This window comes from Macaca thibetana, chromosome 4 (assembly GCF_024542745.1).
Source record: "Macaca thibetana thibetana isolate TM-01 chromosome 4, ASM2454274v1, whole genome shotgun sequence".
Taxonomy (NCBI): domain Eukaryota; kingdom Metazoa; phylum Chordata; class Mammalia; order Primates; family Cercopithecidae; genus Macaca; species Macaca thibetana.
Window position 1 is genome coordinate 37204730 of NC_065581.1, and position 22173 is coordinate 37226902.

At 43.6% G+C, this 22173-nt stretch overlaps 2 protein-coding genes across 3 annotated transcripts in view; one reads left to right on the forward strand and one right to left on the reverse strand.

The window, feature by feature from the left end:
- SRSF3 (serine and arginine rich splicing factor 3) overlaps positions 1-22173 on the forward strand; it is a 400608-nt gene that overhangs the window by 186458 nt on the left and 191977 nt on the right. The window lies entirely within an intron of this gene.
- The window catches only part of PXT1 (peroxisomal testis enriched protein 1), a 34587-nt gene continuing 14400 nt past the window's right edge, over positions 1987-22173 (reverse strand). The window contains exons 3-4 of one of the 2 annotated variants that reach the window (XM_050787873.1): positions 11430-11560; positions 1987-3277 (exon numbers count right to left, since the gene is read on the reverse strand). In XM_050787873.1, the coding sequence (XP_050643830.1) occupies positions 3173-3277; positions 11430-11560 (236 nt within the window). In that variant the 3' untranslated portion in view covers positions 1987-3172. The remainder of the gene's footprint in view (positions 3278-11429; positions 11561-22173) is intronic. The other variant, XM_050787874.1, reaches the window with a different exon arrangement.

The window sequence follows — 22173 nt, forward strand, 5'->3', positions numbered from 1 at the left end:
GTGAGATCCTGTCTTTACCGAAAATTTTAAAAATTAGCTGGGCTTGGTGGGGCTACACCTGTAGCCCCAGCTATTCAGGAGGCTGAGGTTGGAAGATCGCTTGAGCCTGAGAGTTGGAGGCTGCAGTGAGCCGTGATTGTGCCACTGCACTCCACCCTGGGCAGCAGAGAAAGAAAAAGATGCTCAGACGAACTCACTATTTCCAATGTGCAAATTAAAGTTATTCTGAGACAAAAATTTTTACCCATAAATTTGGCAAAAATTTAAAAGTTTAATAACATAATCTGCTGGAGAGGCTGAGAGGAACAGGCACTCCACTGGGAGTGTAAAGTGGTGCAACCCCACGGCAAGGTCTGGCAAAGTTACAAATGCATTTTCCTTTCACCCAGCAATCTGCCCACCAGAAATTTTTTTTTTTTTTTTTAGAGACAGGGTCTCACTCTATCACCCAGGCTGGAGTGCAGTGGTGCCATCAAAGCTCACCTTAACCTTCAACTCCTGGGCTCCAGTGATCTCCCACCTCAGCTCCCAAAGCACTGGGATTACAGATGTGAGCCACCACACCCAGCCAAATTATGTACATTCATTTAACTGAATACAGTTCAACACTTTATGGAGTTCTCTGTGGATCATGGCAAGCTCTCCAAGAGGCAGTATGGCATAGTGGATAATAATCTAGACTTAGGAACACCTGCCTGGTTTGGAATCCCAACCATGTCATTTACTGGCTGTGTGCCCTTGAGCAAGTTTGTTAACCCCTCTACTGCCTCCCTCTACTAACTACTGCCTCAATTTTTTAACAGTGAAAAAGAGCAAATAATAATACCTGTCTCATAAGGTTGTTATGAATAAGTAAGTTAACATTTGTAAAACACCCAGAACAGGGCCTGACCACCCATGCTAAGTAAAAAAATCAAGGTACGAAACAGTGTGTATTACTACCTCTTGTATGTAAATATATGTGTGTGTATATATGTGTGTGTGTGTGTATGTATTAACTAGTGTTTATACAAAGAACCTCTGGAAGAATACATAAAAACTAAAAAGCATAACTGGAATTTAGAGTAGAAAATAAGAGAAAGGGTTTTTGTTGTAAACCTTTTCATATTGTTGTGATTTTTTTTTTCCCCTAAGACAGAGTCTTGCTCTGTCGCCAGGCTGGAGTGCAGTGGCATCACTTTGGCTCACTACAACCTCCGCCTCCTGGGTTCAAGCAGTTCTCCTGCCTCAGCCTCCTGAGTAGGTGGGACTACAGGCACGTGCCACCGCGCCCAACTAATTTTTGTATTTTTAGTAGAGACGGGGTTTCACCATGTTGGCCACGATGGTCTTGATCTCGTGACCTTGTGATCTGCCCACCTCGGCCTCCCAAAGTGCTGGGATTACAGGCGTGAGCCACTGTGCCCGGCCTTGTTTTGATTTTTGAATCATATAAATAAAAACCTATTCAAAATACATTATAAAAAGAAAGTTTTAGGGCTAGTCTGCCAGAACCTAAGTAGTAATAGAAATAAATAGGCACTGCCTGAGACAGACTAAAAATGGAGACATTTCCCTTTGGAAGGACAAAGTTGATGGTATGTATAATCAAAGTCTACAAACCAATATGAGCAGGAATAAGTGGCTAGACCCTGCCATGGGGTTCCTCCTTCAAGAAAGAAATATGCACAGGGAGGCCGGGCGCGGTGGCTCAAGCCTGTAATCCCAGCACTTTGGGAGGCCGAGATGGGCGGATCACAAGGTCAGGAAATCGAGACCATCCTGGCTAACATGGTGAAACCCCGTCTCTACTAAAAATACAAAAAAACTAGCCGGGCGAGGTGGCGGGCGCCTGTAGTCCCAGCTACTCGGGAGGCTGAGGCAGGAGAATGGCGTAAACCCGGGAGGCGGAGCTTGCAGTGAGCTGAGATCCGGCCACTGCACTCCAGCCTGGGCGACAGAGCGAGACTCCGTCTCAAAAAAAAAAAAAAGAAATATGCACAGGGGTTTCATGCTTAATAAAATAACAATATTTATTTCTGTTTTAGAATTTTTAAAAATAACACTACTATGAAGAGCTCAAGATACATAAACTTTTAATTTATAACAACAAACCTTCTTAATATTTATAATTATTTTAAAGGAGGGGAGAGAGGGACTATGAGGTAGACAAAAACGTAAAAGGAGAAGAATGGAGGTGAAAGAACTGCGTCAGAGCGTGCAGGAGAGAATGAGTGAAATACATTCAACAGGCAAAGGGCCCACCAACCAATAACAGAAAAACCATCCAGCAATAGGAACAGAGAAGTTTTTGCCTTGTGATGGATTCATAACTCTGTCAGGTCTTACACTCTTCTAGAAGGCAGGACTGTTGGCTAAGGACTAAGCACTCCCAATTTTAAGCAGGCAAGCCTAAAAGAGGATGGCAGAGCAGGGAAAGACACCTTGGAGCAGGGTTGAGTGGTATGGGAAAACACTGGAGTGCTGAAGGAAGACCTGAAGGGGGTCACAGAGGAGTAAGAGGATCAAAGGTGAGACAAGAACGTAAATGTTGTAGAATCAGAGCCTGAGAAGGAAACACCCAACGGTGCTAGTGGTAGTCGTGGGGCCTCTAGGCATGGAAATGGGAAGGTAGATGAGATGGACCATATGTTGGATTTGAGTATTAGAGACAAATGTTTCACTTCGATTTTCCAGAGAGAGTTGGGGCCAGGACTGGGGCAGGGAGGTGACATGTCACTGAGAAGGAGAAGCTGTCACTGCAGATCTGGACATGAGTAACGAGAGTGGAGCCAACAGGTCACCAGAGGGCATGGTGCCCAGGGAGTGGCCCAGGAGAAAGTGCCCATTTCTGTGATCTTTAGTTTGAGGACGAGATTCTCTTTCATTCCTGGAAGGAAATGTTCAAGGTTTCTTCACAAGGAGCCCTGGGACCATCCACAGCACTGGCATTTTCTGGGCAGCAAGGCTTCCTGGGGTTTACTCCTTGGGCTTTATCATGACGTGATTGCAGACATCTCATAGCTAGTTCCTCCGAAGAGACAAATGGCTCGTGAGCCTGCAGTTCTTCAACAAACCAGGTGTAGACCAACAGTGATGGGAGACGAAGAAGGGTGTTCTTCCTGTCTGTCCCAGTGGGATTCATGTTTCTCAGAGGGTAAAAAGAAAGCAGAACTTGACCTTTACTTTCCTTTTACAGCAAATGGTTGTTCCAGAAAAAATGCAACAACACCTGAACTCTTCTAAAGAAAAAGAAGACAAAACCATCTAGTGCATCTATGCCATCCTGTTGAAGATCCTATTTGAAAAAAAGAGACAGAAAGGTTTTATTTTTAAGTGATAGAATAATCCAAAGTTAAAAATTCAACCCAATGGAAAATAGTAATTCAATCCATGCTGCAAACAAGCTTCTTGGGTTGCTTTATGAATAGTATGAGCTGAAGGACAGCACCTTCCATATGGCCATATCCTCACATCGCCTTGGAAGTTTGCCTCTGGACATATTTTCCTATCTGACCATCTTTCCCATCTGGCTTCAAACTTCTGGGCTCAAGAGATTCTCCCACCTCGGCCTCCCCAGTATCTAGGACCACAGATGCATGCCATCACATCTGGCTAATTTTAAAAAATATTTTGTGCAGACAGGGTCTCACTATGTTGCCTAGGCTGGTCTCAACAAATTGGGGCTCATCAGCAAACTGGGACACCCTTTTCAGGGCTGATAACCTATTCCCCTGGCTTCCCAAAACACTTTCTTAGTCCTCTCAAAGGGGTAAGCAAATTTGCCTTGAGGATAGAAGAATGGAGAGAAGACTGGGCATGGTGGCTCCCGCCTGTAGTCCCAGCACTTTGGGAGGCCAAGGCAGGTGAATGGCTTGAGCTCAGGAGTTTGAGACCAGCCTGGGCAACATGGCGAAACCTCATTTCTAGAAAAAATTAGCCAGGCATAGTGGCACACACCTGTAGTCCCAGCTACTCAGGAGGCTGAGTGGGGAGGATCACCTGTGCCTGGGAGGTCGAGGCTGCAGTGAGCTGTGATTGTGCACAGCACTCCAGCCTGGGTAACAGAGGGAGATCATGTCTCAATAATAATAATAATAATAATAATAATAATAATAACCGTAAATAATGTCTAGGACTTAGATGGGCAAAGAGGTGAGGTGAATATTAAGTACTTTGGAGCAGAAAGTAACAACTGTTTATGTCAGAACATCAGAAAAAGACTGTGGGTCAGACACAAATGCTCCCCCTGCCTGCCCCCTGCAGTCTGTTCTCAGCACAGCTCCCTCTGTGGACTGTTGAAATGTGGTTCCTCGGCTCAGTGCCCTCCAATGGCGCCACCTCACTAGAAAAAAAGCCCTTGTAGTGACCTCAAGGCCCTACCTAATCTGCCCACCACCCACCCCTGACCATACACAGATAGATAGATAGATAGATAGATAGATAGATAGATAGATAGATAGATAGATTTTTTTTTTCAGATGGATTTTCGCTCTTGCAGCCCAGGCTGGAGTGCAATGGCGCACTCTCGCTCACCACAACCTCCACCTCCCAGGTTCAAGCGATTCTCCTGCCTCAGCCTCCTGTGTAGCCAGGATTACAGGCGTGAACCACCAAGCCCAGCTAATTTTTTTTGTATTTTTAGTAGAGACAGGGTTTTTCCATGTTGTTCAGGCTAGTCTAGAACTCCCAACCTCAGGTGATCCGCCCTCCTCGGCCTCCCAAAGTGCCAGGATTACAGGCGTGAGCCACCATGCCCGGCCCTGACCATATCTTTTATGACTTTCTCCCTCACTCAGCTTCAGCCACACTGGCCTCCTTGCCATTCTTCAAACACATGAGATGCATTCCTTCCCCAGGGGCTTTGCTGTCCTCCTGCCTCCAATCCTCTGCCTCCTCCCCGATACCCACAGCTCAGTCCCATGCTTCTTTCAAGGTTTTCCTCAGAAGTCACCTTCTTTATGGCTCACGCCTGTGAGCACTTTGGGAGGCCGAGGCTGGTGGATCACTTGAGCCCAGGAGTTTGAGACCAGCCTGGCCAACATGGTGAAACACCCCTGTACTAAAAATACAAAAATAGCTGGTGTGGTGGCATGCCTATAATCCCAGCTACTCGGGAGGCTGAGGCATGATAATTGCTTGCACCTGGGAGGCAGAGGTTGCAGTGATGACTTTGTTCCACGGCATTCCAGCCTGGATGACAGAGTGAGACTGTCTCAAAATAAAATAAATAAAATAAAATAAAGTCACCTTCTCAGTGAGGCCTTCCCTTAACATCTCTACTTAAAATTGCAAACCCCAACACTCCTTATCCCTTTCCTTGCTTTACTTTTCTCCAAAGCATGTATCACTATCTGATAAACTACCTACTTTATTTGTGTAGATACTGTTTGTCTCCCTTACAAACTCTGTGAGATCAGGAATATTGTCTCTTTGATCACTCCCATATCTCCAGTACTTAAACAGAGCCTGACATACAGTAGGTGCTTGATAAAAGTTGAAGAAATGAATGGAGAAAGGAATGGAAAACCATTAGCAGTAGGCTAAGGAACTTAGACTTTGTCCTGCTAGTAACTGAAAATCAATAAATGTTTTTCTCTCCCTCTTATAGTTGATATCAGCTAGGAAAATGGAATGAGTTTCCTTTCAGCATGGCAGACAAGAAAAAGTATAGAACACTGAGTCAGATGCTCATATATTTAAATTCCAGTCTTGTCACTTAGAAGCTAAGTGCCCTTTGATAAGTTTTGTAATCTCTCTGAAACTCCACTGCTTCTCCTGAAATACCTGTGACAGCAGTTCATAGGGTTACTGGGAGAATGAAATGAAACATGAAAAAGTGTCTCAAATAGTACTTGGAAAAAAATTTAATAAATGTTTGTTTCCCTCCCTTCCTCCTAACAAACTGAGAAATTCCCTATGCATTATGACATCAGTCAGATTCCCAGAGGAAACAGATGGCACACCCAAATTAGGCTAATTCAAGGTGAGTTAAATAGAGAGACTCTACAAAGGTGTGGAGAAACCACAGAGGATGGGGCAGTACCCAGACCCAGTGACAACAGAGTTGTCACCACTCCTAGGGGCGTAAGGACAGGGAGGGAGCAGTTTCCAGAACCCAGAAGGAGAGAAAAATTTCGAAGGCATATTTAAAATTCTAAAAGTGATGAGAAGCCTAACTATTTTAAAACATGCTTTATATCTAGAAATGTATATGTCCCGGGCTTAAAAAAAAAAAAAAAAAAAAAAAAACTGGATTTAAAAAAACATACTTGAACCCAAACCCCACACAACTCAATGGTAAAATAGAGATTTTTTTTTTTTCCTTTTTCAGATTCAGGGTCTCTCTTTGTCACCCATGTTGAAGTGCAGTGACACAATCATAGCTCACTAAGGCCTCGAATTCCTGGGCTCAAGCAATCCTCCCACCTCAGCCTCCCAAGTAGCTGGACTACAGGCACACACCACCACACCTGGCTAATTTTTTAAAAAATTGTTTTGTAGAGACAGGGTCTCACTATGTTGCCCAGGCTGGACTCAAACTCCTGGCCTCAGCCTCCTAACGTGCTGGGATTACAGGTGTGAGCCACTGTGCCCAGCCTAAAAGATGTTATTTTGAGAAACACAGAACACTTTTGAAAAAGACAGAGCACTTGCTTAAGTAAAAAGAACAAGAGAGGAAAACTTTGGCAGCTCAACAACAATCCATTTAGCATATAAAAATATAACTTGATGAGCTGCTTGATAGGCAGTTCCAAGAGCAAGAATAAAAGTTTCTTTAAATACATCAGTGGCAGGAAGGCATCTAGAGAATCGATGTGACTGCTTGATTAAACAGAGTACAAAAGGTAAATAAATGATGACTATATATGAAAGAAAGTTACCATGCCAGACTTGAAATTCTGTTAATTTCCTTGATTTGAACTTCGAAGCAGCAAAGCCTTTAGCATTTCAGAGCCAAACTTAGAAGGATTTTTTTTTTTTTTTTTTTTTTTTTTTTTGAGACAGGGTCTCACTCTGTTACCCAGGCTGGAGTGCAGTGGCACTATCACAGCTTATTGCAGCCTTGACCTCATAGGCTCAAGTGATCCTCCCACCTCAGCCTCCCGAGTAGCTGGGACTGTGGCCACCACACTCGGCTGGAATTTTTCAAACTATTATTTTTTAAATGTGTTGTGGTCTTTTTAAAGGTGTTCTAGGCTGAGCGCAGTGGCTCATGCCTGTAATCCTAGCACTTTGGGAGGCCGACGCAGAGATTGCTTGAGCCCAGGAGTTTGAGACCAGGCTGGGCAACGTGGCGAAATTGTGTCTCTACAAAAAAAATACAAAAAAAATTAGCCAGGTGTGGTGGTGGGCAACTTTGGTCCCAGCTACTCTGGAGGCCTAGGTGGGAGGATTCCTTGAACCTGGGAAGTTGAGGCTACAGTGAGATAGTGCCACTGCACTCCAAATTGGGCAACAGAGTGGGACCCTGTCAAAAAAACAACAACAAAAAAGGTATTCTAAAGTGCAAGTTTATAGGTTTATAGTACAGAACAAATGTCTAGGTCAAAACCAGCTTTGTAAAGTTCTGCAAGAAAAGCTGGAGCAGGCATAAGGATAGCTATACAGATCAGTGGAACAGAACTGAGAGTACAGAAAGAAACTCTCATATTTACAGCCCATTGGTTTTCAACAAGGGTGCCAATGATGGCAATGGCTGCTGCCCTCATACTGGCTGCAGCAGGAAGGTGCAGCTTGGGCCGCATGCTCCATGGAGCCAGTGGGAGCCCCACCTCTTCTGAGTTGGGGCAGGAGCTCCCTGGGTGACACTCTGGCCACCCTCCCAGTTGCAGGACTCAGGCATCTCTGCAGCCTGCACCCTTGGGGGCCCCAGGAAGGACATACCCCTACCCTTGAAGGCTCAGGGGTGTCTGTTCCCACTGCCTGGCCTCTCTCTGCTCCCAGAGCCTGCTCCAATCTCTGAGTAGGGGTGGGGGCCAAGTCCCTCATGGTGCCAGAGGCAGATTGATTCCTGGGTGGAAGGGAGTGGGTCCCCAGTGAGACCCCACCTTCAGGTCAGAGAGGGTCTAAAGGCTGGGGGCTAGGCTACCAGTCCTGTGGACCAGAGTGGGTACTGGTGTTGCCCCTTCCAGACCCACCCATGGCCACCCATGGACCAATCAGCATGCACTGCCTCCCCTCTGAGGTCCATAAAAGCCTTGGGCTCAGCCAGAGCAGGGCAGATGACGTCCTTAGGACAAAGAGGGTAGAGAGACAATGGGATGATCAGCTGCAGAGAGAAGCTACCCTCTCTGCTGATAGCTGGAGATGAGGCAACAACAAGTTGCAGAGAGGAACTGCCCTCTCTGCTAACAGCTGCAGAGATGACCTGCTGGCAGAGAGGAGCCACCCTCTCTAGGGCCGCCTCTCCACTGAGAGCTGCAGACATTGGGAGGACTAGTTGCAAAGAGGAGCTACTCTCTCCAGGGCCTCCTCTCTGCTGAGAACTGAACACTCAATGGATAACCTGCCTACAGAGAGGAGCTACCCACTGCGGATCTCCTCTGAGCTGTTGTAACACTCAATAAAGCTCATCTTTGTCTTGTTTACCCTTCACTTGTCTGCATACCTCATTCTTCCTGGATGCAGGACAAGAACTTGGGGAAAAGATGCCATGGCCACAGAGATTTCTGGCCAGAAAATTGACACCCCAAAGATCCCATAACACCAAAACAATTTATAGGGAAACAATCGTCTTTTCAACAAATGGTACTCCAGACACAGTGAGATGTACCTATAGTCCCAGCTCCTCGGGAGGTTGAGGTGGGAGGATCTCTTGAGCCCAGGAGTTTGAGGCCAGTCTGGGCAGCATAACAAGACCCCGTCTCAAACAAATAAACAAACAACAACAAAATCCAAATGATGTTGGGACAACAGGATATCCATATGCAAAAAAAAGGAAGACAGACTCAACTAAAATGTATGCAAAAATTAATTTCAAATGGATCAAAGACCTAAATTTAACAACTAAAACTAAAAAGCCTTTAGAAGAAAACATAAATGTGACACCCAAAGCAAAAGCACTAGCAACAAAAAGAAAAGTAGATAAATTGAACTTCATCAAAATTTAAAACTTTTGTACCTCAAAGAATGCTATCAATAAAGTAAAAGGACAACCTACGGAATGGGATATAATATTTGCAAATCATATATCTGATAAGAAACTTACATCCAGAATATACAAATGACTCCTAGGCCAAGGCAGGAAGATCATTTGAGCCCAGGAATCCAGGACCAGCCTGGACAACATAGTGAGGCCCTGTCTCTACAAAAAAATAAAATAAAATAAAAATTAAAAAATTAGCCAGGTGTGGTGGCACGTGCCTGTGGTCCCAGCAACTCAGGAGGCTGAGGTGGGAGGATCAATTGAACCCAGGAGTTCAAGGCTGTGTGAGCTATGGTCACAGCACTGCACTCCAGACTAGGCAACAGAGCAAGAACCTGCCTCAAAAAAAAAAAAAAAGACTCATATAATGATAAAAAGATAAGTAGTCAATTAAAATGGGCAAGGATATGAATAGACATTTCTTCAAAGAGAAAAATGACCAATAAGCATATGTAAAGATGCATATTATTCATCAGAGAAATGCAAATCAAAAACACAATGAGATACACTTCATACCCACTAGGATGGCGATAATCAAAAAGATAGTTAATAACAAATGTTGGCAAAGATGTGTAGAAACTGGAACCCTCATACTCTGCTGGTGGACCACAGTGTATAATAGTGTAGCCACCTTGGAAAACAGTCTGAAAGTTCCTCAAAAAGTGAAACACAGAGATGTCACATGACCCAGCAATTCCATTCCTAGGTATGTACCCAAAAGAATTAAAAACATTTCTACACAAAAACTTATATACAAATGTTCATAGCATCATTATTCATAACAGCCACAAAGTGGAAACAACCCAAATGTCCAACCACTGGTGAATGGATAAGCAAAATGCGGTATATCTGTACAATAGAATATTCAACTGTAAAAAGTAAAATACTGATACATGCTACAACATGGATAAGCCTTGAAAAAAGTATGTTAAGTGAAAGAAGCCATACACAAAGTTCCATATTGTGTTACTCCACTTATATAAAATGTCCAGAATAGACAAATCCACAGAGACACAACGTAGATTGGTGGGGCCGGGCTTTGCACTGGCTGTTCCCTCTGCCTGGAACACTTTCCCACTCCAGGTGTTCCCATGGCTAGCTCCCTCATTTCCAGTATCTGCTTAAATATCACCTTCCCAGAGACGCCTTCCCCGACAGCCTATAGGAAGTCACTGTCCATCAATCAGTGTGCCCTGATCCTGCATGGAGCTCACATCCCTGTCTGACTTGGCTGTTTACTGTTCATCTGCCTTGTTATCTGCTCCCTCCCCACATCATTTCTATGAGACTGCTGCTCACTGCTGTAGCCACCAATGCGTGGAACTGAGTCTGGCATTCAATAAATATTTGTTGGAATGAAATTGGCCTATCAAATATTTATTTGATTGCCTATGTTCTCTATGTTTATTTTCTCTTTATTTCTCTCTTGCTTTATTTTATTTTATTTTTATTTTTTGGGACAGTCTCACTCTGTCACCCAGGCTGGAGTGCAGTGGCACAATCTCGGCTCACTGCAACCTCTGCCTCCCAGATTTAAGAGATTCTCCTGCCTCAGCCTCCCGAGTAGCTGGGACTATAGGTGTGTGCCACCATGCGTGACTAATTTTTGTGTTTTTCAGTAGAGATGGGGTTTCACCATGTTGGCCAGGCTGGTCTCGAACTCCTGACCTCAAGTGATCTGTCCACCTTGGCCTCCCAAAGTGCTGGGATTACAGGCATGAGCCCCCTCTTGCTTTTATAGCATTATTGTTGGGATCTCCCATCCATGTTTTGTCTCCAGGATGTTTTATCTGAGGAAAAGGCTGTGTGTTGTCCACATTTGGACCTGAGTATAAAAGAGGACACGGCACTCCCTGTGGCATGCATGGTGGAGGACAGCATGGTGGAAGCTGCACCAAGAAAGCTTCACAGGATAGTTGAATCTAAGAGCAAGAAACTGGGCTCTGAGGGGTCCGCCACCCCGTCTGTCACAGAGCGCATGTGATCACACAAATCCCCTGAGGAATGCATAAAAAGGTAGATTCTGATTCTGATTGTGTGGGCTGGAGTCTCAGATCTTACACATCTAACCAAGTGATGCTGATGCTGCCAGTCCACAGACCACAGTCTGAGTAACAAGTATGAGATTAAATGCCAGCTTTGGCTCAGGTTCACAATATTTAGATCTAATATGTGGTAATCCAGACAGTATTAATCCATTAATTCTGATAATTCCTGGGCATCTCAGACACTTGGCAGCTGTGGTTTTGTTTGCTCTTTCCTCCTACCTGACAGGCCCTGGCTGGGGAAACTGAAGCCTCACCTCTCGAACCATCCTATGATCAATACTGTCCCCAATGTGTCTCAGCTGCATGGCCAACTTGTGAATTATTTCCTCCTGGTGATGCTTCTGACCAATGCTATGCTCCTTGGGCTGAGAAGGTAGATTATGATCTGCATTGAGAAAAAAAGAGTTCAAAAGAGATAATCCTACTTAATTATCTGTAAAATCACCACTAGTTACTAAAAACTGTCTTAGAAAATGAGAGGGTGGGCTGGGTGCAATGGCTCATGCCTGTAATCCCAGCACTTTAGGAGGCCAAGGTGGGTGGATCACTTGAGGTCAAGAGTTCAAGACCAGCCTGGTCAACACAGTGAAACCCAATCTCTACTAAAACTACAAAAAATTAGCTGGACATGGTGGCGGGCACCTGTAATCCCTGCTACTCGGGAGGCTGAGGCAGGAGAATCACTTGAACCCAGGAGGCAGAGGTTGCAGTGAGCCAAGATTGCACCATTGCACTCCAGTCTGGGTGACAAGAGTAAAACTCCATCTCAAAAAAAAAAAAAAAAAAAAAAGAGAGAGAGAGTTGAAATTCAGTTCTTATAATAATTATCAAAAAGCAAAGCCTATCTATTGGAATAGGTCAGCTCTCTCCAATAGAAATATAATTCAAGCCACACATGTAATTTTAAATTTTCTAGCAGTAAAATCAGGTAAAATTAATTTTAGTAATTTATTTTACCTAAATCAATATATCCAAAATATCATAATTATAACATTAATCAATATAAAATGATTAATGATGTATTTTGCATTTTAAAATTATACCTAAGTCTTTGAAATTCAGTGTTTATTTTGTACTTACAGGACACCTCAATTTAGATGCTAACTTTTCACCGGAAAATCTTGATCTATACTTAGATTTCATGAAGTTGACAGTTTAAAAAGTAGATTCAGGCCAGACGCCATGGCTCACATCTATAATTCCAAAACTTTGGGAGGCCAAAGTGGGAGGATCACTTGAGCCCAGGAATTTCAGACCAGCCAGGGCAACATAGTGAGACCTTGTCTCTACAAAAAATTAAAAAATTAGCTGTGCGTGGTGACTCACACCTGTAGTTCCACCTACTTGACTGAGGCTGACATGGAAGAATTGCTTGAGCACAGGAGGGGAGGCTGGAGCCAGCTATGGTCACACCACTGCACTCCAGCCTGACCAACAGAGCAAGACCTGCCTCAAAAAAAAAAAAAAAAAAAAAAAAGATTCACATATCCAGGTCATTTCAAACATACTTAAAAGGGCTCCAACAATTAAATCAATTATCAGTTTTCAACTTAAATTAATTAAAATTAATTAAAACTTAAAATTCAGTTCCTCAATTGCACCAGCCACATTTCAAGTGCTAATAACCAAATGTGGTTAGTAGCTATTGTATTGGACAAGTAGTAATAGATCTTTATAGCTTTTCAAAATAGATTTTTCCACTATATATATAATATGTAGTATATATTATATATGTGTGTGCACATATATAAAATGGAAAATCTATTTTGAATAACTATATATAAAAATTCTGTGTGTATACACACACACACACACACACACACACACACACATATATATATATATATATATATTTTTTTTTTTTTTTTAAATAGACACAGGGTCTTGCTTTATTGCCCAGGCTGGTCTTGGTTTTAAACTCCTGGGCTCAAGCGATTCTCACACCTCTATCTTCCGAAGTGCTGGGATTACAGGAATGAGCCACTATGCCCAGCCCCATTTAATATTTTTATGCACTCTCCTTGATGAGCTCTCTAAACTTTATTTGCTTCCAGCAACCAATGAGCATTTTTAAGCAACACTATAAGTTAACACTTGTTAGGTGCTTTGGGGAAGGTCTAAAGAATACAACAAGGTTTCTGTCCTTTAGTCACTTAGAACCCACAGGTTAGAGATGATACAATTCCCAAGTGCTTTAGGACTACAGAAGAGAAGGAAATGAATTTGGGCTAAAGTAGACATAAGTATGGCTTCATAGGAAAGCAAGAATTGTGTTGAACCTGTTTCATTTCAATAAAATTGGAGAACCTTTGATTTTCAGCCTTGAACTCAAAGAGTCGAGTGGGAGAGACAGAAACTACAATTCAACATGTTAGAGTAAGAATGAGGTTTGCACAGATGGGTCAGGAAGACATCCCAAACGAAGTAGGTTATATCTGAGTTGAGTCTTGAAAGATGAAGGATGACTAAGAATTAGCCTGGAGAAGACACAGACTGGGGAAGAGCCCCCTGAGAGAGTGCAAACAGGACATTCCAGGCAGAAGGATCAGGTGAGCAAAGGCTTGGGGGTGACAGACAGGAAGGTTTTATGCATAAACTCTAAGTAGTTCTGTTATTGAAAGGGAGGGACATAGGAGACAAAGCTAATAGAGACAGCACAAGAAGAGGCTTCAACTTTATCCAGTAGAGATAAAGGAGAGCTCCCCGAGGGGAGACTTTTTAAACTCCCAATGCTTAAGCCTCTTTCCGCTCCAGTGAAATCAGGAGCCTTGAAGTTGGACCAAGCATCAGTAATTTTCTTTTTCTTTTTCTATTATTTTTTTGAAATAGTTTCACTCTGTCACCCAGCAATGGTGCGATCTCAGCACCACCATGTCCAGCTGATTTTTGTATTATTAGTAGAGATGGGTTTTCACCATGTTGGCCAGGGTGGTCTCAAACTCCTGACCTTAAGTGATCTGCCCACTTCAGCTTCCCAAACTGCTGGGATTACAGGCATGAGCCACTGCACCTGGCCAGTACTTTATTTAAGCTCCACAGGTGGTTCCCATGTGTAGCCAAGTTTGAGGATTGATGGTTTAGAGAGGTTGAGTAACTTGCCTAGGGTTTGAAAGCCAGTGAATGTGAGCCAGGATTTAAACTCAAGTATGTCTGGCTGCAAAACTCATGCACTTAACCTTAGCATGGAGCCTGAACTAAAGCAGTACTAATAGGGATGTAATAGTGGAAACAGATTATATATTTAGGAAACAGAATAGGCTGGGATTTAGTATTAGCTAGGGAAAGGGAGGAAAAGGGAAACTCCCACTTTTTAGGCTCGAGGTATTGAAATGGCAAAGGCAGCATCAGCCTGTACAGAGAATGGGATGGAGAGAGGGCAGGTGTGGAAGGCAGAGGAGGCCAGCAGAAAGAGAAAGAAGAAAATTTGAGTTCATTTATAAATTTTAGGTACCGACTAGGCATGGTGGCTCATACCTGTAATCCCAGCATTTTGGGAGGCCAAGGCAGGCAGATTGCCTGAGCTCAGGAGACTACTCTGGGCAACATGGCTCAACCCCATCTCTACCAAAACTATAAAAAATTAGCTGGGCATGGTGGCACACGCCTGTGGTCCCAGCTACTTGGGAGGCTGAGGTGGGAGGATCACCTGAGCCCAGGAGGTCAAGGCTACAGTGAGCTGAGATTGTGCCACTGCACTCCAGCCTGGGTGACAGAGAAAGACCCTGTCTCAAAATAACTAAATAAATCGTAGGTACCTTTATGACATTTTAGCAAGCATTTGGATAACATTCGGAGCACAGAGGATGTAGAACTTAAGATAAAGATTTAAGAGTCATTCATTCATTTATTCAATAACAATGTAGGAGAGTGGTTGTGATTGAGGGAGAGTTTATATAGGTGATGACAGGACCTCTGGATAAACCAGATGGTTAACAAGATAGACAAAGGAACAAAAGTCCACAGAAATGACTGAGAAGAAATCAAAGAGGTAAAAAGGGAACCAAGAAAATGATGTCAGGAAAGGCATCTTTCAAGTCTTGTTGAAAATGTCCTTTTAAAATGTATTAATGGACACTGTTACTTGGTTAACTACAGTATAAGAACACAGAGAAGGGTCGTATAACCATATTTCAGTCAACCACAGATCACGTATACAATGGTGGTCTCATAAGATTACAATGAAGTTGAAAAATTCCTATCACCTAGTGACATCATCAACACATTACTTATGTGTTTGGTGATGTTGATGTAAACAAATCTACTGTGCTGCCAGTCACTCAAGCAATCCTCCCAACTTAGCCTCCTGAGTAGCTGGGACCACAGGTGCAAGCCACCATGCCCAGCTAAATTTTGTATTTTCTGTAGAGATGGAGTCTTGCCATGTTGCCCACACTGGTCTCAAACTCCTGAGCTCAAACAATCCACCTGCCTTGGCCTTCCTAAGTGCTAAGATTACAGGTGTGCACCACCGTGCTCAGCCTGTTATTTTAGAGTATACTCCTTCTACTTACTAAAAAAAACAAAAACAAAACAAAACAAAACAAAACAAAAAAACGGCCGGGCGCAGTGGCCCACACCTGTAATCCCAGCACTTTGGGAGGCTGAGGTGGGTGGATTACGAGGTCAAGAGTTTGAGACCAGCCTTACCAACATGGTGAATCCCTGTCTCTATTAAAAATACAAAAATTAGCCGGGCGTGGTGGTGTGCACCCATAATCCCAGCTACTCAGGAGGCTGAGGCAGAGAATTCCTTGAACCTGGCAGGTGGAGGTTGCAGTGAGCCAAGATTGTGCCACTGGACTCCAGCCTGGGCAACACAGCAAGACTCTGCCTCCAAAAAAAAAAAAAGTTAACTGAAAACAGCCTCAGGCAGGTCCTTCAGGAGGTATTCCAGAAGAAGGCATTGTGACCTTCCCACGGGACAAGATATGGAGGTGGGAAAGAGTGATGTTGATGATCCTGACCCTGTGTAGGCCTAGGCTAATATATGTGTTTGTGTCTCACTTTTTAACAAAAAGTTAACAAAGTAAAACATAAAAAATTTTAATAGAAAAAATCTTATAAAGATGTGAAGAAAATATTTTTGTACAGCTGTACAATGTGTTTGTGTTTAAGCTGTGTTATTACAAAAGACTTAAAAATGTAAAAGTTTTAAAATAAAAACTTACAGTAAGCTAAGGTTAATTTATTATTGAAGAAAAACTTTTTTTTTTTTTTTGAGATGGAGTTTTGCTCTTGTTGCCCAGGCTGGAGTACAATGGTGTGATCTTGGCTCACTGCAACCTTTGCCTCCTGGGTTCAAGCAATTCTCCTGCCTCAGCCTCCCGAGTAGCTGGGACTACAGGCACGCGCCACCACACCTTTTTTGTAGTTTTTTAGTAGAGACCGGGTTTCACCATGTTGGCCAGAATGGTCTGAAGAAAAACTTTTAAAAATAAATTTAGTGTAGCCTAAGTATAGTGTTTATAAAATCTACAGTAGTGTACAGTAATGTCCTAGGCTTTCACATTCACTCACCACTCACTCAGTGACTCCCCCAGAGCAACTTTCAGTCCTGCAGGCTCAATTTATGGTATAAAAGATAACCACTTTTTACTTTTTATACAATATTTTTACTCTACCTTTTCTATGTTCAGATACACAAACACCATTGTGTTACAATTGCCTACAATATTCAGTACAGTAACATGCCGTACAGGTTTGTAGCCTAGGAGCAATAGGCTACACCATCTAGCCTAGGTGTGCAGTAGGCTATACTATCTGAGTTTGCGTAAGCAGACTCTCCGATGTGCACACAATGACGAAATCACCGGATTTCTCAGAACCTGTCCCCATCATTGACACATGACTAGTGTAATGATTTGAGTGTTTGAGTGTGATAATAATGATGATCCAGAATCCTAAAACACAACTTAAGGTCCTTGTTTTAAAGATGCCAATCACTATCTGATTTGCCCACACGCCCTTCCAAGAGAATCTATCTTGTTGCCTAAGCAATCAGGTTCTTTCCTACATGTTTCCACCACAACCCCAGGCCAAAGTGATTTGGATCAGAGGTGGACACCTGACCCAAGGACAAATAATCCATTGCCTGGCCAAGTACTTACAACCTAGTCCCAAAAGGAACAGGGTGAGTCAGGTTCCTCTCTGCTCAATAGACTCGGGAGACTAAGGGAATGGGTGGCATTGGGATCACAAATGCCACAGGACTGTGTTGGGGCCATGATGAGTTGAAGCCACTTGCAAGTAAAAATTATGAAGAGGAAGAAAGCATTGAAAAGACACGGGATGCTGGTTAATAGAGGAGAACTGAACAGGTAATCAGAAAGAAACCAAGATTCAAGAGGCCAGGTGCGGTGGCTCACGCCTGTAATCCCAGAACTTTGGGAGGCCGAGGTGGGTGGATCACAAGGTCAGGAGTTTGAGAGCAGCCTGGCCAACATGGTGAAACCCCATCTCTAGGAAAAATACAAAAATTAGCTGGATGTGGCAGCACATGCCTGTAATCCTAGCTACTCGGGAGGCTGAGGCAGGAGAATCGCTTAAACCTGGGAGGCAGAGGTTGCAGTGGGCCGAGATCACACCACTGCACTCTAGCCTGGGTGACAGAGTGAGACTCTGTCCCAAAAAAAAGAAAAGAAGACTCAAGAAAGACTGGCCCCCAGTGCCAGCCTGCCTCAGAGCCCAAGCCCTTCAAGTTCAGTTCATTTTCATAAGCATCCTCACCAGAAACCACATCTTTCTGGAGGTGACTGAAGTAGATTTCTCTTCCCTGCAGCTAAACATCTTAAATATCTATATCCATTATTTCCATTGTCCAGAGCTGTCGAATGTACATAAAACTGTAGGAGTATACGTTGGCTATAAATCAGCTTCAGCACAGACTCTGGAAGTGAAATTTAAAAATTAACTTCGTGATACTAGTAGGTTGTGTTTTTAGTTCTGGTCATTTGCCACTCCTTATAAAAGTTCAATGTAAAACAGATTGAAAGCTGTGCAGTACTCAACCTATATATGACATTATTTGCTAGCTAAAGAGAGTTGGTGCACTTGCCTTATAGACATTTATGCACTAAGATAGCTATACCACCATATCGTAAGAAACATCGTAACAGGGAAGAAATCATTAGATCACAGTTCTAAACTAGTCACATATTGGAGGCAAAAAAAAAAATTCCTTTAGCAAGATTATCAAAATGAATGAAAAAAGTAAAACTCTGTATTATTTTCCAAGCATTAAAATATTAATATCTAGGAGAAAAAAGTTTCTCATTTTTTAGATGGAGTATTGAGTATTGCTCTGTTGCCCAGGCTGAAGTGCCATGGTGCAATCTTCGCTCACTGCAACCTCCACCTCCTGGGTTCAAGTGATTCTCCTGCCTCAGCCTCCTGAGTAGCTGGGATTACAGGAGCCCGCCACCACACTGGGCTAATTTTTGTATTTTTAGTAGAAACAGGGTTTCACTATGTTGGCCAGGCTGGTTTCAAACTCCTGACCTCAGGTGTTCCGCCTGCCTCGGGTTCCCAAAGTGCTTGGATTACAGGTGTGAGCCACCATACCCAGCCTTTTTTTTTTTTTTTTTTTAAATACAGGGTCTCTCTCTATTGCCTCTCTCTGCTTCTCTCTGTTGCAATGGCACAATCACAGCTCACTGCAATCTCTCAGGCTCAAGCAATCCTCCCACCTCAGCCTCCCAAGTAGCTAGGACTACAGGCATGTACCACTATGCCCAGCTAATGTTTTATTTTTTGTAGAGACAGTCTTACCATGTTGCCCAGGCTGGTCTAGAACTCCTGGCTCAAGTGATCCTCCCTTGTCAGCCTCTCACAGTACTGAGATTACAGGAGTGAGCCACCATGCCTGGCCTTGGTTAATCTTTTCTCAAAAAAGAAAAAAAAAAATTTTATAGGCCAGGTACTTTGCAGCATTTTGGGAGGCTGGGGTGGGAGGATCCCTTGAGCCCAGGAGTTCAGGACCAGCCTAGGCAACATAGGGAGAGCCTGTTTCTACAAAAAAAAAAAAAAAAAAGTTTTAATTAGCTGGGCATGGTAGTGCCTGTAGTCCCAGCTACTTGGGAAGCTAAGGTGAGAGGATTGCTTGAGCATGGGAGGTCGAGGCTGCAGTGACCCATGATCGTGCCACTGCACCCCAGCCTGGGTGACAAACACCATGTTTAAAAAAAAAAAAAAAATCCTTTGTAAAGGAAATAATCAGCCTCAATGTGTCGGAACTTTAAAATATATTATTGTATGTTGCGAATCCTATGTAAGGACCTCCCACCACCTGTCTTTCAGTTGCATTTAGGAAAGCTTTGAAGCAAACATGCTGTGAAGATTTATAAGTGCCTTTCCACTGCCAGGCATAATGTTAATATTTTATTTTCTCACATGGTGGTCATCCATTTATACTCCTGATTTTGTTCACTAAAAATAGGGGTCTAGGGGCTTCTGGTTCAAGACTGAGCACAAGCACTGGTTTCTCCATCTCTCCTAATCTCCCCCAAGACCTCACCAAAATGAAAGTATGAAAAAGAACAAGGTCAGAACACCGAAGAGAATGGGAGGCAGGTCAAACAACAGATGAGAGACCTATATGTGTTTCTGGAAGGCAGAAAGCAGACGAAACAAGCTGCAGATAAACAAACCAGGAGAGAAAGCACAGAGAACCCACCACAGGAGCTCCTGATGCTTGGAAGCCCATCTACCCAGCCAAGACCCAGAGACTGGAAGAGGGAGACGCACCCTTGACTGGAAGTCTGATGGGGACCAACTGCACCACTTGGTGCCCCCAGCTCACTGTACCCAGCAGAGAGTTCAGGCAAATAAAACGAAAGAAAAGAGAATTCAGACCAGGCAAGGTGGCTCAGGCCTGTAACCCTAGCACTTTGGGAAGTTCAAGTGGGTGGATCACTTGAGGCCAGGAGTCCGGGGCCAGCCTGGGCAACATGGCGAAACCGTGTCTCTAGAAAAAATACAAAAAATTAGCCAGGTGTGGTGGTGTGTGCCTGTAGTCTCAGCTACTCAGGAGGCTGAGGTGGGAGGATCACTTGAGTCTAGAAGTTTGAGGCTGCAGTGAGCCATAATTGTGCCACTACATTCTAGACTGGATGACAGAGCAAGACCTTGTCTGGAAAGAAAGAAGGAAGGAAGGAAGGAAGGAAGGAAGGAAGGAAGGAAGGAAGGAAGGAAGGAAGGAAGGAAGGAAGGAAGGAAGGAAGGAGAAGGAAGGAGAGAGAGACAGAAAGAGAGAAAAGAAAAGAAAGAAGAGAAAGAGAAAGAAAGAGAGAGAAAGAAAGAGAGAGGAGAAAGAAAGAAAAGAAAGAAAAAAAAAAAGAAAAAGAAAGAAAGAAAGAAAGAAAGAAAGAAAGAAAGAAAAAGAAAGAAAGAAAGAAAAAGAAAGAAAGAAAGAGAGAGAAAGAGAAAGAGAAAGAAAGAAAGAAAGAAGCAAGCAAGCAGGCAGCCGGTGGGGTGGGGGGGCATGCAGTGGCTCATGCCTGTAATCCCAGCACTGTGGGGGGCCAAGGCGGGTATATCATCTGAGGTCAGGAGTTCAAGACCAGGAAGGAAGGAAGGAGAGAAGGGGGAGAGAGAGAGAGAGAGAGGCCAGATGCGGTGGCTCATGCCTGTAATCCCAGCACTTTGGGAGGACGAGGCAGGTGGATCACCTGAGGTTGGGAGTTCAAGACCAGCCTGACCAACATGGAAAACCGCTGTCTCTACTAAAAATACAAAATTAGCCGGGTGTGGTGGTGCATGCCTATAATCCCAGCTACTCAGGAGGCTGAGGCAGGAGAATAGTTTGAACCCAGGAGGCAGAGGTTGCGGTAAGCCGAGAATGAGCCATTGCACTCTAGCCTGGGCAACTAGGGTGAAATTCAAAATAATAAAAGAAGAAGAAGAAAGAGAATAAAGAGAGAAGGAGAGAAAGAAAGAAGGAAGGCAGGAAGGCAGAAAGAGAGAAAGAGAGAGAGGAAGAGAGGAAGAGAGGAAGGGAGGAAGGGAGGAAGAGAGGAAGGGAGAAAGAGAGAAAGAGGAAGGGGAGGAAGGGAAAGACAGGAAGAAAGAAAAAAGGAAGAACGCAAGAAGAAAGAAAAAGAAAAGGAAGGAAGGGAGCAAGGAAGGAAAGAAAGAAGGAAGGAAGGAAGGAAGGAAGGAAGGAAGGAAGGAAGGAGGGAAGGAATCCAGACCATTATTTAACGGAAGAGGTCAAACCCTGTGGTGAAAGCAGAAGCTTCTTTATGGATGTTGGCACCTCAAATTAAAGGTCTCTTTGTTCTGGCATTTGGGGGACATGGAGCTAGAAACTAACTCATCTCCCTAAATCCCAGACAACTCAAAACCCTCCTATGCACCATTTGAGCCTCCATTAGAGAGAGTCCTGGAGAGGCATTCAGGTATAGTGGTAGAATTTTGAAGCCAGAAAGCTTGGGTTCAAATATAAAATCTGCCACATATTAACTATGTAACCTGCCACAAGTTATCCATTCTGTCCATGCCTCAGTTTCTTCATTTGTAAAACGGCAATAGTAATGTATTATTCATTCATTCTAAGATTTTTAATACATGCATAATCAGTATGTGTCTTATAATCTTATAAAGACATGTCATACTTCAACAGCATTATTTACCTTTTTAGTAGTAAACAAAATAATGGTTCATCTTACAATTGATGGAATAGTAAACTGAATGAAATACTATGGCCAGGCACAGTGGCTTAATGCCTGTAATCACAAAACTTTGGGATGCCGAGTTGGGCGGATCACCTGAGGTCAGGAGTTTGAGACCAGCCTGGCCAACATAGGGAAAACCCGTCTGTACTAAATATACAAAAATTAGCCGGGCATTGTGGCACGCACCTGTAATCCCAGCTACTTGGGAAGCTGAGGCAGGAGAATTGGGAAGCTGAGGCAGGAGAATTGCTTGAACCCAGGAGGTGGAGGTTGCAGTGAGTCAAGATCCCACCACTGCACTCCAGCCTGGGTAACAAGAGTGAAACTC